Raw genomic sequence first — 16,417 nt, 5'->3', positions numbered from 1 at the left:
TTGTATCTGTTGTTTATTGTAATATGGCAAAATTAGCACCAGAAGAAATAGAATATTATGCAGATAAAAACTCATCTTTTATATAACATTGTAAAATTACCAATAGCACAATTTAACAATACTCATACATGCAAAAAAGTACAGATGCTAAATGAAGTTAATATAAAGTTAAAGTACATGTTATGGGTAAATTCTGCATATTAGTGTTAGTGTCTCATTAATAATGATCCAATGATAAACTACATAATAATAAATATGTCATATGAGGAAGAATGTTCACTATTAATTTACTGTGATGAATGATGTATTAATCTAAACAACATAATTTGACATTTGTAAATCCAGGTGCATCTCTTTGTCAGAATCTTTTTAATTGAATTTAAAGGAGATTTCTGAAAAAACTAAATTCACATGCTCATACAGAACATGTAGAGTGTTGGAGATACTGGTCATTGTAGTAAATCTGTACTGAACCTGTCTCTAATACATGAGATTACACCTTGACACGTGCAGGATGTCGATTTAAATGTAGTTATTTGGATCAGGTCATGCACACTCCTGCAGGACTTGTGATCTGCTTCATGCAAAAGTCCACCAGGAATGTGTTGATTAAGTTTGGAGCTTTCTCTAATGTATGAACAGCTGTAATCTCCAAGACGTGCTTTTACTGTAAATACACCATCTGTGCAGGTTGCCCTAAATCTGAGTGCAGGAGGGGCCAGGGGCTGCAGGGCGCCTCCCCTGCTGCTGCCCCATGTGAGCTGGAACCCCAGAGAGTTTATAAAGACACGTCTCCGGCCGCCCTCAGCTCACCCACAGGACTTTTCACAGGCACCTGACGATGTGGACGCTCACCGGACTGTTGCTGTTGCTGGCAGCAGCTTCACACACTGTGGCCAGTAAGTAGAGATTCAACAGAAAGTCGTTAATCGTGAAAGAGAACGTTTTTGAAATCTTTGGACTTTTAGATAAAATCCAACAAAGTGTTTCACCTTCAACACTTTTCTTTCTTCAAAAAGGCGGCGAGCAGACGTTTCATCAGAGGAGGAAACACAAGAGATGAATTACAGATTAGATTTTAACTTTGTCTTACAAACTTTAAAATGGAAGGAGATTAATACGTCCAACCTTTTAGCAGCAGTGCAGGAAATATTCACATCTTTTAATTGAGTTTAAGTAGCAATTCTGCATTATAAAGATAATTTCTTATTATTACAGAGATGCAGATAAAGTATACAAATTAAAAGGACTCATAATGTTCCTGTGAATGTTTTATTATAATACACTATATTGTTGGATTTAATATAACATTAATTGAACCTGACACCAAGGAATAAATGTACAGATCAATACAAAGAGAAAGAAGTGTTTTCAGGTTTATAATGTCTGTGTCCAGTTTAAGACCAGTTTGGTTTCCCATGACCTTTCTACTCAACCATGCATGACAATCAACGTGCAGCTTTTTTTCTTAATCCTTTTATTTAGAACTTAAAGGTGATTATCTTTGTGGAAATCCGGCTGAAAAACTAAACTCACATGTTCAATGCGATAATGCAATAAATCCACCAGCTGCATTTTAGTATTCAGGGGAATGTGAGATTAAAACCAAACTCACATTTCAAGAAACGTGTTCATTTCGTCTCTTTAATATTTCAGAATCCATAATCGATAATCACGTTCAAAATCTGCTTTACCAAATAGCTTTGTGATCTGCCAACACATGTGATCTGCCACTGTAACAATGTTTAATCCAAATTCAGGCCTTTGATAATGTTAATCTGTGATAAAAGACACACACACGCACACACACACACACACACACACACACACACACACACACACACTCACACACACACACTCACACACACTCAGCTGAGCATCACATGAGGGGGATTGTGGGGATTTAAGAATATTATTGGTAATAAAAATCCCTCATTTGGACTCTGACACTCACCTTTACTTTTCATCAGATTACTGACGTAAGAAGTTAATATGACATGAAAACATAATTGTATTCACATGTTCCAGTTATGGAGTTTGTTGAAACTTTTAAACCAACAGAATTAGTTTGTTATAATAAATATAGAATATTGTCTTTTGCAGCAGAAGTAAAATAAAAACACTTGATTTCACATGAAGTTTCTTGGAAAGAATTCACACACTTTTTATACTGTAGACAATAGGAATAATACGTTTTAAAGGTAAGTTAGGACCTTTTACACTGATATACTGTATTAAACATTTTTCGGAGCTTTGTGTATTTTCTATTTTCAACACAATATTTGTTATTTTTTATATTTTAGAGCCCAAAAACCGTTTCACTCATTATCCTTCATGGAACACGAAGATGTACCCGATCTGGAAAGATGCAGACCCACGATACATAGACTCCTGGAAAGGTATTTATGTTGAAATGATCATTAAAATGTTCTTATTTCACTTTGTATGTTATATGTTATAATTGTTATTTAAAGCATTCTTGGCTCTTCTTTGAGGTTTTGGAGACCATGTTGTTACACCTCCTGACCACCAGGACGCCCCATTACTTTAATCATTTGAACAAAACAAAAACAGCTTTTGTTAACGTGAGGATTCACAGTCCGCTGAGTTCTCTGTTTACCTGTCGGCTCCTGCAGGAGGAAGAGTGAGCTTCAATGTCGCCAATGATTCACCGACTCTGACCGGAGCCAAAGTGACCTTCAGCATCGACCTGGAGTTCCCTCACAACCAGAGGGTGCAGCCGGACGGGGACGTCGTTTGGGCCGAAGACTGCACAGTCAACGGTAACACAACGTGCACACACAATACAGGCACAGAGTGAGCTCAGGTTCACCTGGTACAGATGTTCCTGGTCCTCAGAGGATGAACCTTTTTGATTCTGGTGATCGCCTGACTTTTTCCTCTAAAGCTCAAGGTTCAAATCTGTGGTTTTGACTGAAATGTCTCAATAAATATTGGATATGTTGCCATGTAATCGTGTCTAACACATGCTCATGGTTCCCAGAGGACGAATCCTCATGACTCTGGTGAGCCCATCACTTTCCCTCTATAGCGCCACCAGCAGGTCAAACCTTTCACCTACACATTCAAGCATCTCATCATCTACGACATCTAAGACATCCAGCTTCCCAGAGAATGAATTTGAGTGACTCTGGTGATCTGTTGACTTGTGCTCTAGCGCCACCAAGAGGTTAAGAGTTGAGGTTTTTAATAAAATAGCAACTTTTGGATTTACTGATGTATGATTTGTATTTGGTGGCAGCAGCACAAGGACATAAATATGAACGTAGGCATATATATAAAGTAAATAAGAAAATACAATAATACAAAAACAATGAAATCACATACACAAAATTAATGTTGTGATATAAGAATAAAGTTCTGAGATGTGTTTGATGGAAGCAAAATGTAAAATGTGTAGATACAAATAATATGATGGCAAACAAACACCAGAATGGTATAAAATGAATTAATGCTACAACTTATAGTATTAACATTATATAAATATCTATAACTCTCATTTAAATCAATATTTGTCATCGTCTCTAACGCGACACGTTTACCGCTGCTGCAGGAACCAAACACCGCGAGTCGGAGCCCGTGTTCCCGACACAGAGCACAGACTGGGAGGCGGTTTTCCCTGATGGGACGCCAGTGAAGAAGGACAAGAAGCCGGCCTACGTGTTCGTGTGGAAGACCTGGGGTGAGTGGAGCGTCGTCTCGTCTCAGGGTCAGAGAGGGTTGACCACACATGACCTGGAGTGTGACCTCGGACAGATTCCACATGAGCTTCACATCACATGAGCAGATTATGTCACGTTTATCAAAGAGAGAGAGAAATTTGTATTTAAAGGTGACATGTTATGCCCATTTTACCGCAGTTGATATGGTTCATTGGGATCTTAATGAAATGTCTGAAACATATTTTGGTAAAAAAACCACAAGGATCATTTAAAGCAGCACCCTTTTTACCCTGTCTAAAGCAGCCCTCCTCAGATTGACCTGTGGGCCGGCTGGCTCCCCAGCTAGCGTTAGCTCGCTAGCTAACTGGGCCGGTGGAGCCGGGCCATGTAGCGAGACTATGACGTCAATTCTGGTCATAATCCCATTCTACGCCATCTAGCGTATCGTTTCTGACATAGAGGAACCACAACAAACTGCGGGAGTTGTTTTTTTCCAGAGTTTTTGGGACGGTAGACATGCTAGATACCCACATTAACGTGTAGAAGCACTACAAAAGTGGAATTTTCATAATATGTCACCTTTAAGTTATAATAGAAGACAAACTTACTTGGAAACCACTTATATTTAAAGATAAAAGTGAAAAGCTTTTTTTTAAAACCTGACACATTGATTCATTTGGATAGTTCATAGACACCTGTAGTGGTGAAGTGGAGTGAATCTCAGGTGTGTGTCTGACGCTCATTGGACAGGTCAGTACTGGCAGGTGGCCGACGGCCCCTCCTCCTCTCTGACCATCGCCACAGACGACGTCCCACTGGGCTCCTACACCATGGACATCGTGATCTACCACTACCGGAGCAAAGAGAGGTTCATTCCTCTGGGATACGCCTCCACCCAGTTCTCCATCACTGGTTAGTTGGTTTCACCTGTTGATAACGACATGAGAATCCCCAGAAATCTCCTCTAAAATAAAATATATTTTCATTCTCTCCTCCTCCCATACAAGCCGTAGCACCTTAGATATAATGTCCAACTGTTGCCTGTCCATTGTTCCACTCAGATCAAATCCCCTTCGCCGTCTCCCTGGACCAAGTCAACGACGCCGTGGCCGGGGACCTGCGCTTCATCCTGAACAGGGCGATCGCCTTCACCATCACCCTCCACGACCCCAGCCAGTACCTCCGAGACGCAGACATCACCTTCAACTGGGACTTCGGGGATGAGAGTGGAGCTCTCATATCCAGGGAGCTCTCCGTCACCCACACCTACATCCGCTCCGGCTCCTTCAAGCCTCAGGTGGTGATCCAGGCTGTCATCCCGGACAAGGCCTGCGATCCGCCAGTTGAGACCCCGACCACGGCCCCTGGTCCACACCCTGAACTGGGTTCCACAGGTGAGGTGCAGATACACATACAGCCCATTTTAAGAGCTGATCCCTTTTCTTTGCTCTTCGTCACTGTGCAAATATCTTCAAGAGGTCTTGTTTAGACGGATAAACATTTTAAAACATATGCACATTAATCATAAAACTGTCTGTGTTGAATAAAAGTGGTGTTAGGAGTTTGTGACAGATCGATGTGAAGCTGGCAAGTTACAAAAGTGAAACATTTGACTGGTTCACATTAAAAACTACTCAAATTCTGTTAATTGGTTAATAAGTAATGACCTCAGCACGTTTCGGACAGAGATGAGCATCAAACTTGTTTTCCAACAAAACGTATATTTCACAAAGTGTCACAAGCTAGAATCTTTCATGATATTAATAATATAAGCATGGACCTAACTCAACCTCCTCTCTACGAGCAGTGAGAGCTCCTGCACTGGCATCTGCTCTCCCTCTACTGGTTTCCACCAAGGCCACTGGTCTGCGTGTCAGCATTGGGCCTTCAGACACAGAGGAGGACAACACCGAGGATGAGGCCTCCACTGCCTCCGTCACTCAGCCGGCACAGGAAACACCTGCAGTCACAAAGACCCCCTCCCCCACCAACCGCCAGGCGCCGGCGGCCTCTGACGGGAGGCGTGGCCTGGCAGCAGGTGAGCTTCTCTGAGTCTGTGGGTGTCTTCACCACAACACATCGCAGCAACGTGTCCTCGTCGAGAAATACTGAGCTCGCACCAGCTGATCCAGTTCTCTGAGACGCAAATATGATGCAAATCTTGAAAGAAACATTTGACTACGACGCACAAACAGGCTCACGAGGAAATATCATTTGGTTTCTGATTTGCATGTTGGCACCATGATCTCTTTCCAATGTACTAAGGGACTGAGAAGCAGAAAGTAAATATTGTGTTTATTAAATATAATTACTGGGGTAATGATGTTTCTGACTAAAGGATTTGATGGGGTCTCCCCTGACTCACATCACTACCTTCCTCCAGTAGTTCTTGTGTCGTTCTGCTGACTAACAAACGCAGATGAAAACTCGTGGAGGTAGTAAATATGCTTTTCGCTGATCGTCCTCTTCAGGTGCAAAGCGAACCCTGACAGGCCGAGCTACAGCGGTGGTGGTTGCTAAGAGACAAGCCGGTGATAAACCCTCTGACGACGACTGTGTGATCTATCGCTACGGCTCCTTCTGCACCGGCATCGAGGTGTTCGGTGAGTTACCGTTCACCAGTGTCCATCATAGAGTGAAATGAAACAAGTGTCCGTCCTCAGCCCTGTGACCCTTGTGTCTCTTTATGTCCAGAGGGAATCGGAAAGGTGGAGATAACACAAATGAGCAATGCTGTGATGGCAACACCGGAGGTGGAGAGAAAGGTGTTGGACATCACCGTCACCTGCCAGGGAAGGTGAGAGCTCCCGATCAGTACGTCTTCAAACAACATTCCACCTACTGTTGGACTCACTTGTCTACCGCCCCCCCACACAGCTTTCCTAAAGAGGTGTGCAGTGTGATCCTGGATGCCGAGTGCCTGAAGCCGATCCACTCGGAGTGCAACACGGTGGAGCCTTCGACGGAGTGTCAGCTGGTGCTGCGGCACTTCTTCAACGACTCCGGTGTCTACTGCATCAACGTGTCCATGGCCAACGACATCAGCTTAGCCGTCACCAGCGCCAGATTCCACGTTGAGATGGGTGAGCAGCAGCACCAGCTCGCAGCAGCCCACAGATCCAGTGTTGACCTGCACACTGACAGGAATCTTTGTGTTTCAGGTCCTGCTGTGTCCTCCTCTGGAGCAGTTGCCATGTTGCTGGGTGTGCTGGTGCTGGTTCTAGCAGCAGGAATAGTGGCATATTCCTACAAGTAAGTTACCTGATGTTTTTTGTGGTTTCCCTCTTCTGCTCTGTAAGCTGTCGTGACTGTCATGAGGCAAACTCCTCTACTGCCAATGGGAGGGGAATAAATCAGCAGTTTTTTGCAGGTTTACCAGTATTTCAAAAGATATTTGTGCTTCTCCTGTACCAGGCGCTTCAAGACCTACCGACCTCTGAGGGAGGACTCGCTCCCGTCTGGAGGCCGGCAGCTCGACGCGACTCAGAGCGGCTCTGGAGCCTCCATCTTCTGGAACCTCCTGAACAGACGAGGAGCCGTGGACAACTGCCCCCTGCTGCAGGAGCGGCCGGTGTGAACCTTCAGCCGCCTCCCTCCACCACACAGCCACAGCCAGCAGCAGCTGATTCACAGCCTACAGAGAACTGGAACGCCTTTTTTTTTATACTTTTTATAAAAACATGTTTTCTAAAATGACAAACTTCACGAGCGTGAAACATTGAGCTTCGAATCATAAATGAACTGGAGTTGTACTTTAGACCTGCTGTGATCTCTGGTAATAAAAGTGTCTGCTTCCATTTGGACCAAACTGAGTTCTTTGTTCAAATCATGTTACATCTTTTGTTCATGTTTCATTTCGAACTGTGTAAAATCTGCTGCACTGATAAAGTGGCTGAACGTTTGAGACACTGGGAGAGGGATCCCTCATGACTCAAGATAAATAATAACATTTTCATGATATTGTCGTAAGGGTTTTTGCTACTGAACCGCAATGTGAAATCTTAAATATTGGAGCTTTAGTGATGTTTTTAATCAATTAAACTTGTGTGTTCTATATGAAGATATTAAAGATGTTTTCTACATAGATACCTTTTGACTTAAAATGAAATAGAAAGTATCCGAATGGTTTTAACGTATAGAAATGGTCTTTATTTATATAGCTCTTTTCTAGTCTTGATTACCAAGTGGACACACGTTCATTCAGAGGGAAGACTGGGATCGAGCCGCCGACCTTCTGGCTGGAGGACGACCGCTCTACCCCCTCAGCCACAGCTGTTATCATCTGTTAAATGTCTGAAGATTGAAACCGATTTTCAACATTTATATGACTGTTATTTCATGATGATTTGTTCAAACACACAGTTTATTTAGTTTGAATGAACAAAAGCAAAACAACTTCACTTGTGACAGAAACTTTATTTTGAACAGAGCCAAATTTGACATTTTCAAGACTTTGAATCTGAGCAGCCAAAACCGGTAATTGATCAAACATTTCTGTTTGGAATGATTCCAGGAACACATTGCAATCAATTTATTTTCTGTTGGACTAATTCCTGCGTGTCCCTTTTAATATTCCTCTCCTTCCTCCTCTCCTTCTCCCTCGATGGAGTCGACTCCGACCTCCTCGTAATCTTTCTCCAGAGCGGCCATGTCCTCCCTGGCCTCGGAGAACTCGCCCTCCTCCATACCCTCTCCCACATACCAGTGCACGAAGGCCCTCTTGGCGTACATCAGGTCAAACTTGTGGTCGAGCCGAGCCCAGGCCTCAGCGATGGCGGTGGTGTTGCTCAGCATGCACACGGCCCTCTGGACCTTGGCCAGGTCTCCACCAGGAACCACAGTGGGCGGCTGGTAGTTGATGCCGACCTTGAACCCGGTGGGACACCAGTCCACAAACTGGATGGAGCGTTTGGTTTTGATGCAGGCGATGGCAGCGTTGACATCTTTGGGCACCACATCTCCACGGAACAGGAGGCAGCACGCCATGTACTTACCGTGGCGAGGGTCACATTTGACCATCTGATTGGCCGGCTCGAAGCAGGCGTTTGTGATCTCAGACACGGAGAGCTGCTCGTGGTAGGCCTTCTCTGCAGAGATGACGGGGGCGTAGGTGGCCAGAGGGAAGTGGATACGGGGATATGGCACCAAGTTGGTCTGGAACTCGGTCAGATCCACGTTGAGGGCGCCATCGAAACGGAGGGAAGCAGTGATGGAGGACACAATCTGACTGATCAGCCTGTTCAGGTTGGTGTAGGAGGGACGGTCGATGTCCAGGTTCCTGCGGCAGATATCGTAGATGGCTTCGTTATCGACCATGAAGGCGCAGTCAGAGTGCTCCAGGGTGGTGTGGGTGGTCAGGATGGAATTGTAGGGCTCCACCACAGCGGTGGACACCTGGGGAGCTGGGTAGATGGAGAACTCCAGCTTGGACTTCTTGCCGTAGTCGACGGACAGACGCTCCATCAGCAGGGAGGTGAAGCCAGAGCCGGTGCCACCGCCGAAGCTGTGGAAGACCAGGAAGCCCTGAAGACCAGTGCACTGGTCGGCCTGGAGACAGAGGAAATTAATATTATAATTTGAGTAAATTTGAAAATTGAGCTCCGCCTGAGATCAAGTTTCTCACCAGTTTGCGGATCCTGTCCAACACAATGTCAATGATCTCTTTGCCGATGGTGTAGTGTCCGCGGGCGTAGTTGTTGGCAGCATCTTCCTTCCCAGTGATCAGCTGCTCAGGGTGGAACAGCTGGCGGTAGATTCCAGAGCGAACTTCATCTGAAGAAACAGAGCAAAACCAGAGATGACTCAACAGTTTGAATTAATAAATCAGAGTTACCATGGTTTCTACATTTCATGGCAGTTTACCGATGACAGTGGGCTCCAGGTCCACGAAGACGGCTCTGGGGACGTGCTTTCCTGCTCCCGTCTCACTGAAGAAGGTGTTGAAGGAGTCGTCTCCTCCTCCCAGAGTCTTGTCGCTGGGCATCTGTCCGTCCGGCTGGATCCCATGTTCCAGGCAGTACAGCTCCCAGCAGGCGTTACCGATCTGGACTCCAGCCTGACCGACGTGGATAGAGATGCACTCACGCTGCGGAAGGAGAAAACAAGACAATATCTTATCTATGTTCACTTCGATTCATTTAAATATCACTGTTGGTGATTTCATGACATCTACAACAATTACTGCAACATAGAAGCATCTAGAAATACTCAGTGGCGCCCCCTATGTGAGATAAGCAGGAGATGCACCAGGAGGCACCTCCCTGCACCACAGTCTACTCCTCTCTCCTCCTCTCCTCCTCTCCTCCTCTCCTCCTCTCCTCTCTCCTCTGTCCTCCTCTCCTCCTCTACTCGTTTTTGTCCTCTTGTCACCCCCCCCCTGTCGTGCCACCCGAGTTCCTCTTTAACGAACATAGGCACGAATTCAAATTCATATACACGCACGACCGCAGGCGGGCGTGTGCACGTCACCAGCCTGTAATATTCCACTTGCTCCAGTGCAGAGAGGATGTGCACGATCAGGAATAAATCACCAATCTGATCCATTAGAGTTTGGTTCAGTGTTTAAATCTGATTATTGTCCTGATTTAATCATCAAGTTATTATTAACTTGGATGAAAACAATGGAAATGTGCTTTGTTTAATTCTGTCATTTTAAAAACAGAAGCTTTGCGATGCATCATTTTGTGATTTATATAATCATGGATGAGAATGAGATGAAATGAGATGAACAATAGAACCACTGCTGTGTAATATGAATTAAAAATGACAGCTGCAGCACCATGTCTCACCCATCCCCACCCAGCCTGCCCCCCCCCAACCCTCCCCTCCCCACCCCACCCCACGCCTGGAAACAGGGCAGGGTTTTTATTAATTGATATTTTTATTTAATTAACACATTAAATTTGACAAATTTCGGAATTAAGAGACGAACAATGGAACCACATATGACAGAAACGTCAGATTTCTCCTGAGTGGCGCTGGACTCAGTGCATTGTTCTCCTCTCTGCACAATGACAATCACACCAGCTCACTGCAGCACTCATCTGCAGCCACATCATTTGTTCAAACCTTTCTCCCTGAATATAAACACACACAACGCACCTTCACATCACGTTACTGTGGGTTTAAAGGCAAAGAGGCTGTGTGATGATTATCTGCCGACGTCCAGCAGCGAGGCTCTGCAGCAGCTTCGCCTCCTTCTCTTTTCTGCCTCACACACAGAGCCGGAGAATAAAAGCTGAGACTCACCATGTTTCCAGGAGGAAGAGGAGAGAGGTGGAGAAAGAGGACTTTTACAAACGGTGGGTTTGCGTTGCGTGTTGTACCCAACGGGGTCGATGCAACAAATGCTGAACGTGAGGGCGGCGCTTCCACATTTATACACGGGATCTGCTCCTGTGCACTGAGGGGGTGGTGGTGGGGGGGGGGGCGGCCAGTACCACTGTTCAGTGCTCACTGGGAAAAATACATTCTTGTTATTATCATTGTGAAAAATCTGCTCAGAGAAATGAAATTCACTATTCAAGATTCAAGATGCAAAGAGGTGAGATAGAATAATCCTTTATTAGTCCCACAGTGGTGACATCTGCTGTGTGACAGCTGCAAAGACAAGAAGAGCCATCAGTACAAGTAAACATGCGATATTAACTCAGAGAAATATGAAAATATATACATAAAGGCAGTATGTATAAAACACATCACATCACTCAACTCACTCAACATATCACATGAGCCATTTTATTGCACTGGCAGAAATGCTTTGGGGTTATATTTAGGATATTAAATATCTGTTTGTAAATGGTGTTTCTTTTTAGATATCAGTCTTGATAAAATGTCATTTTCATACTGATATTTTGAAGGTAGAAATGTGAGGTCATGCTCATTGAATAAAGATGTTTTAACTCTACCTGACAGCAACTCTTGCCACATTTGACAGTGCTTCACTGTGACTAAGACCACTTGTATAACTTAAAAAACAAAATGTCAACTTGATACATTATTTTTTCTCCTGTACTTTATCTTATTTGATAATTACACAATTCCTTTTTTTATTTTCTTGCACATAGTTTATATTGTATTGTATATTGTGTATATAAATTATTTGAAAATCTGTGTGCAGATTATGTTTTTATCTAGATTTCATCCTTGTTAATTGTAATTTTTGTCATTCCGTGATGTCATTTTTCTCAGGGATCAATGAAGACAGACGTCTGAGGTCATGCTCAGTGAATAAAGAGACCAGTCAAATAAAGCTAATTTATTTTGCGTGCAGAGGAATGAGCCCAGATGACATATTTCTCTAGAAATGTAAAGCTGCAGATCAGTAGAACAAATCCGTATTCGTGTTCTGAGTATATGAGCAAATTCTGTTTAAAAATAAATAAAAATTGTGTCTCGTCTGCAAGTGCTCGGTGCAGCCGACACATAACAAATGATGCAAGATGGCTGAATGCTTCTGTTACACAAGATGCTTCCATCTCACTGGAGCAGCCAGGCGGCCATGTTGCTGAGGCCTGCCCTGGTCTCCGCCCTGCGTGCCAGCTCTCCTCCTCTCCTCCCTCTTTGTCCTAGATTCTCTGCAATGATGTCATTCAGTGGGCCGATCACGTGACTGCCTGCCTGCGTGTGTGTGTGTGTGTTTGTGTGTGTGTGTCTGTGTGTGCTGGGGATGGGCTGTGCCTCCTTGGATCCTGTACTGATTGAGAGACTGAAATTGCCTGAAAGCAGTTTATGTGACATCGAGGTGAAGGCCTCTGCAGTTTGGCTTCTACAACATGAAAACATGATCCTTTAAGCTGAACTCTCAAACACTGCAAAGCATATGAGTAATTTGAAAAGAGGCTTGTGACATAATCAATATTCATGTTCTACAGTAAGTCTGCAAAATAAGTCACCGCAGAACAAACACTGAAGGTCTTTGTCTGAACAGCCGCCGCAATGTGGCAATAACCATTATTTATTCAGGGAGGTCAGGATGTGATTTACAACCGGCCTTTGGTGAGTGCTGTGCTCAGTGTGAACTGCAGGGGATGAAAGAGAGGTGCAGGAAGCCACCATGGCCCTCAGCCAGGATTTCATGAGAGAACCTTCTCCACTGCTCCTCCTCCTCCTCCTCCTCTTCCTCCTCCTCTTCCTCCTCCTCCTCAGCAGCTGTGACACAGGGAGGGGCTGAGCAGCTGCTCACCAAGAGGAGAGAGGAGGGATGGGAATGCTGGAGGCAAGGGAGTGGTCCTTTGTGGCTGGATTGAGAGAATCTGATAACCAACCAAGTGACTGAGCCAGTTTTACATGTCACAGCAGAGTCACCTGTGCTGAAGGTTTTATTCCAGGTGCAGTTCATTTAATGGGACATGAGATATGAGAGAGAGGTCAGGGTTTATTTATAATGATGAGCTAAGACACTGAAGTCGTGCTGGAGCCTCAGCATGATGATGGACTGGTGTGAGGTTGGAAAGGTGAAGCTCTTAGTCTATAGGAAATAAACCACCTATGAGAAACTGCTTTTTAATTTATATATTGATATACTTACGATGACAAATATAAATGTCATTTAAAACGTTCAGCAGCTATTTTGATGTCATCGATTTGATAAAAGTAACATCGCACAGGCATTGATACATGAAATAGAATTTATAAAAGACATTTATTATGATCTATTTATCATTTTCCATGGTCATAAAGTTGAATGGTGAGAGGAAACTACACAGACGAGAGGTGGAAGGAAAAAGAAAGGGAAAACATGTTATGTTCACGTTATCAATTCAAACATAATCAAGAGTAAACTGAGGAATAAGAGGGAGAGACTCACATGAATACTTTACATGCAAAGAAATTACTGTTAGCATTAGCTTCCTCCTCTTCGTGGGGTTCTAACTGTTAGCATTAGCTTCCTCCTCTCCTCTCACTTGATGGATGGTATCTACAGTTTGCTGAGGTACTTGTATCGTGGTATTGCTGCAGGTTCTGCTGTTAGTTGTTGATTCTGATGTTCAGCAGCTGTTTACAGGTGATCATTACGTCTTGATACCTTAACATAATTTCCTATTTCACATCCTTCCACCAAGTTCACTGATAATATTCTCCAGTAGGTCTTGTCTCAATGTTAAGCTGCTAAAAGACAAACAAACAAACGCTGGCTGAGGTAGTAAATCTGGTGTTTTCACTGTTACAGGTCAGGTGCCCCTGCATAGCCTGAAATACAATCAGCGTCATTAAGGGAGAGGAATCAGATAGAAAAAGAAAGGTTCACTAGAAAATCCATCAAATGTTTCATACGTTTGTAGAAAGATGATCAAATCAGTTGCAGATTGATTTTCTGTCACTTTGAGTTTTTTTGAAGAACACAATGCATTTTAACAATGAACAATTTTCAAAACGTATTCAAGGATGTGTGGCTTTACTTTCCTTGCTGAGTCAGGAATCGTCCATGGATGTTGGACATATTACCCTCTGTGTAAATCCTGGTCCCTTTAAGGACCTGGTTCAGAACAATGCAGATCCACCACGGAGCTGCCTGTATCTGAATGTCGTAGCAGCAGTAAACTCCACCTGTCTGGAGGCCAGTTAACTGAAGTCTGCTTCTCCTCAGACCCTGGTCTCATCTCCAGGAGACTGTGCTCATCAGCTGGTTTCACACTGACTGCAGTACATCACACAAACATCAGCCCCGTGTTACCTGCAGTCGGCCACAGGCATCAGCCTCTTTGTGTATCTCTGGGTTGTTTTAAGCTGCCCTGTATTCTCAGAGGTCTCGTTTCTCCCCCTGGGGGCGGCTCTTGTTATAGAGTTTCCTTTGCCGTTAGCAGCCAAGGTGCTTAACTGAAGCTTTCTGGGCCCATGAAGAACATTTTATGGTCTTTTCCCGCTGAGAGATAATTGTTTGAGACAAACACCAGCAGAGCTGTTATGCACATCCAGTCACATTACTGTCTCCTGGTGAGTGAGCTTCTATATGAGCTGCAACTGCTGCAACTGCTGTTCCCACAAAAGAGCCGAGCGGCGTCAACACGACACATCTTGTGCTGCAGAGGCCACACCCCAGCATCCTTCTGACAGTCTATGTTTTCATGCATTTAGTGGGAGTGGGACATTGGACATCAGGCTGACAGATTTGGGGAACTAGGTGGTTGAGACGCCTCACATCCCCCCACAGAGGCAGCTGCAGCACAGCCCATTAATGCTGCCATTTAAGCCGGGGCCACGGGACCACCAGAGAAAGGGGGGCTATGTGGATACCAGCCTGTGTCCAGGCAACTCAGTTATTCATTGCCTAGCAACCGTTGGATCTTGGGAGGAGGGCGGGGGGTTGGGCGTCCGTGGCTCTGTGGTCTACATGCCCCACTTCTGTGACAGGGCAGTCCGACCTCCTCTATCCACCGACCACTGGGAATCTGATGACTGTAAAAATCCACTTCTGGAACCCAAACAAAGAGGAAAGAGCACCAGTGTGGACACAGGGACTCATGCCCACTGATTTGGATCATGCGTGACAAACTGTGTGATGTCACAGGTATCATACGACACATGGTCAGACAATATGATGAACGATAAAGCTTGAATGGACTTTTAAATGTTACTCAATCTGAAAATATATTATTTTGCAATAAGCTACCAGTACTTATTTCTTGATATTGCGATTTATAGGTATAAAGGGTCTATATTTATATTTGTGTGTGATTCAGGTAATAGTTTACAGGTAATTTCAAAAGTCCTCTGACAATAGTTTATGATATAACCACATTGCATCTGTTCTGTGTCTTACTCTATTACAAGCTATTTCTGGAATTGTGGGTGCATTACATTGTATATTTTGTTGATAGGATATAGATGAAAGGGCCATTTCAAGAAATGATTGGCCCCTGACAGAAAATACAGCACACAGCCGGGGGACACAGAAAGTCCACGTCACAAAGAATTCACACTGGCAACAAACAGGTTTTTAATCACTCGAGTGTGGAATCAGTTTAATGTATTTTTTGATTTCATATTCACAAATAAGAAAGGAGGTTTTTTGAGTTACTATCTGTAGATTTGTGATAAACAAGAGACACAATTAAATTAAAAAGACCTAGCATTTCTTGATTTTAAGGGAGAGTAAAGCTCAATTCATGCTTCTGAGTCGAAGCTAGCCAACGTGAAGACGTTGTCACAGGTATGGTGAGGACCCAAAAGCAGCACAGGCAGACGAAATCTCAGTCGGTAATGACCTTTATTATTTACTGCAGTCTTTAACAGTTCATACAGTGGCACGGTGAAAAGTCTTGGCTCACAGTGATCTTCTGCGAGATCGGAGAAGGAGTGAGCCTGGTGTTGCTGACTGAAGGCAACGTCACAGCAGGTGGATTACCTAGATGGCAGACAGGTCCAGTGGTGAGCTGTGTAGCCACAGAGCCGAGCAGGTGTGTTTCCAGGAGGGGATAGGCGAAACTCGTGGTCGAAGACAGAAGGCTGAGGTAATATCCAGGGCAGAGACGAGGCAGGCAGGTCGGCAACAGGTGATCAGTCCGGGGAAAGAAACGCTGGAGGTCAGGCATAGCACAAGACAATCTGGCACTGAAGCAGAGACAGGAGCAGGCTTAAATGCAGCCAGGGCTGTCACAGGTGTGGAGAGTTGGCCTGATGAGGAGGCGTGGCTAACAGGTAGAGTGGAGCAGAGACAGGTCAGTGGAAAAATACCAGCAGACAGGAGATGAGCAGACTGTGACAGTCGTGTGTTCTACGAGGAGTTCTGTATC

At 44.4% G+C, this 16,417-nt stretch overlaps 2 protein-coding genes across 2 annotated transcripts; one reads left to right on the top strand and one right to left on the bottom strand.

The window, feature by feature from the left end:
- The first annotated feature begins 841 nt into the window (after nt 1–841).
- Nucleotides 842–7,260, top strand: pmelb (premelanosome protein b). Its single transcript, XM_061075462.1, has 12 exons — nt 842–899; nt 2,304–2,399; nt 2,637–2,783; nt 3,575–3,703; nt 4,434–4,595; nt 4,745–5,077; nt 5,491–5,721; nt 6,155–6,286; nt 6,378–6,480; nt 6,561–6,766; nt 6,845–6,935; nt 7,098–7,260. The coding sequence occupies exons 1-12, from the start codon at nt 842–844 to the stop codon at nt 7,258–7,260; spliced, it is 1,851 nt and encodes a 616-aa protein (XP_060931445.1).
- Nucleotides 7,261–8,084: 824 nt separating this feature from the next.
- On the bottom strand, nt 8,085–9,681 carry LOC133004824 (tubulin alpha chain-like). Its single transcript, XM_061074351.1, has 3 exons — nt 9,546–9,681; nt 9,307–9,455; nt 8,085–9,230 (listed from the first exon to the last, which is right to left on the bottom strand). Exons 1-3 carry the CDS (start codon nt 9,664–9,666, stop codon nt 8,250–8,252), a joined length of 1,251 nt encoding a protein of 416 aa, XP_060930334.1. The 5' UTR covers nt 9,667–9,681; the 3' UTR covers nt 8,085–8,249.
- Between the last annotated feature and the right edge of the window lie 6,736 nt (nt 9,682–16,417).

This window comes from Limanda limanda, chromosome 7 (assembly GCF_963576545.1).
Source record: "Limanda limanda chromosome 7, fLimLim1.1, whole genome shotgun sequence".
Taxonomy (NCBI): domain Eukaryota; kingdom Metazoa; phylum Chordata; class Actinopteri; order Pleuronectiformes; family Pleuronectidae; genus Limanda; species Limanda limanda.
The sequence above is the reverse complement of the archived record's forward strand: the minus strand, read 5'-3'. Positions and strand labels throughout refer to the sequence as shown.

What these genes read in the sequence shown, in the direction of transcription:
- LOC133004824 (XM_061074351.1), bottom strand. Translation starts at nt 9,666, where the DNA reads ATGCCCAGCGACAAGACTCTGGGAGGAGGAGACGACTCCTTCAACACC. An exon ending in CCTGGAGCCCACTGTCATCG is followed by an intron (nt 9,456 to 9,545) that starts GTAAACTGCCAT and finishes CTGTTTCTTCAG; the next exon opens with ATGAAGTTCGCTCTGGAATC. An exon ending in TGGACAGGATCCGCAAACTG is followed by an intron (nt 9,231 to 9,306) that starts GTGAGAAACTTG and finishes CTCTGTCTCCAG; the next exon opens with GCCGACCAGTGCACTGGTCT.
- pmelb (XM_061075462.1), top strand. Translation starts at nt 842, where the DNA reads ATGTGGACGCTCACCGGACTGTTGCTGTTGCTGGCAGCAGCTTCACAC. An exon ending in GTTCGTGTGGAAGACCTGGG is followed by an intron (nt 3,704 to 4,433) that starts GTGAGTGGAGCG and finishes CTCATTGGACAG; the next exon opens with GTCAGTACTGGCAGGTGGCC. An exon ending in CAGATTCCACGTTGAGATGG is followed by an intron (nt 6,767 to 6,844) that starts GTGAGCAGCAGC and finishes TTTGTGTTTCAG; the next exon opens with GTCCTGCTGTGTCCTCCTCT.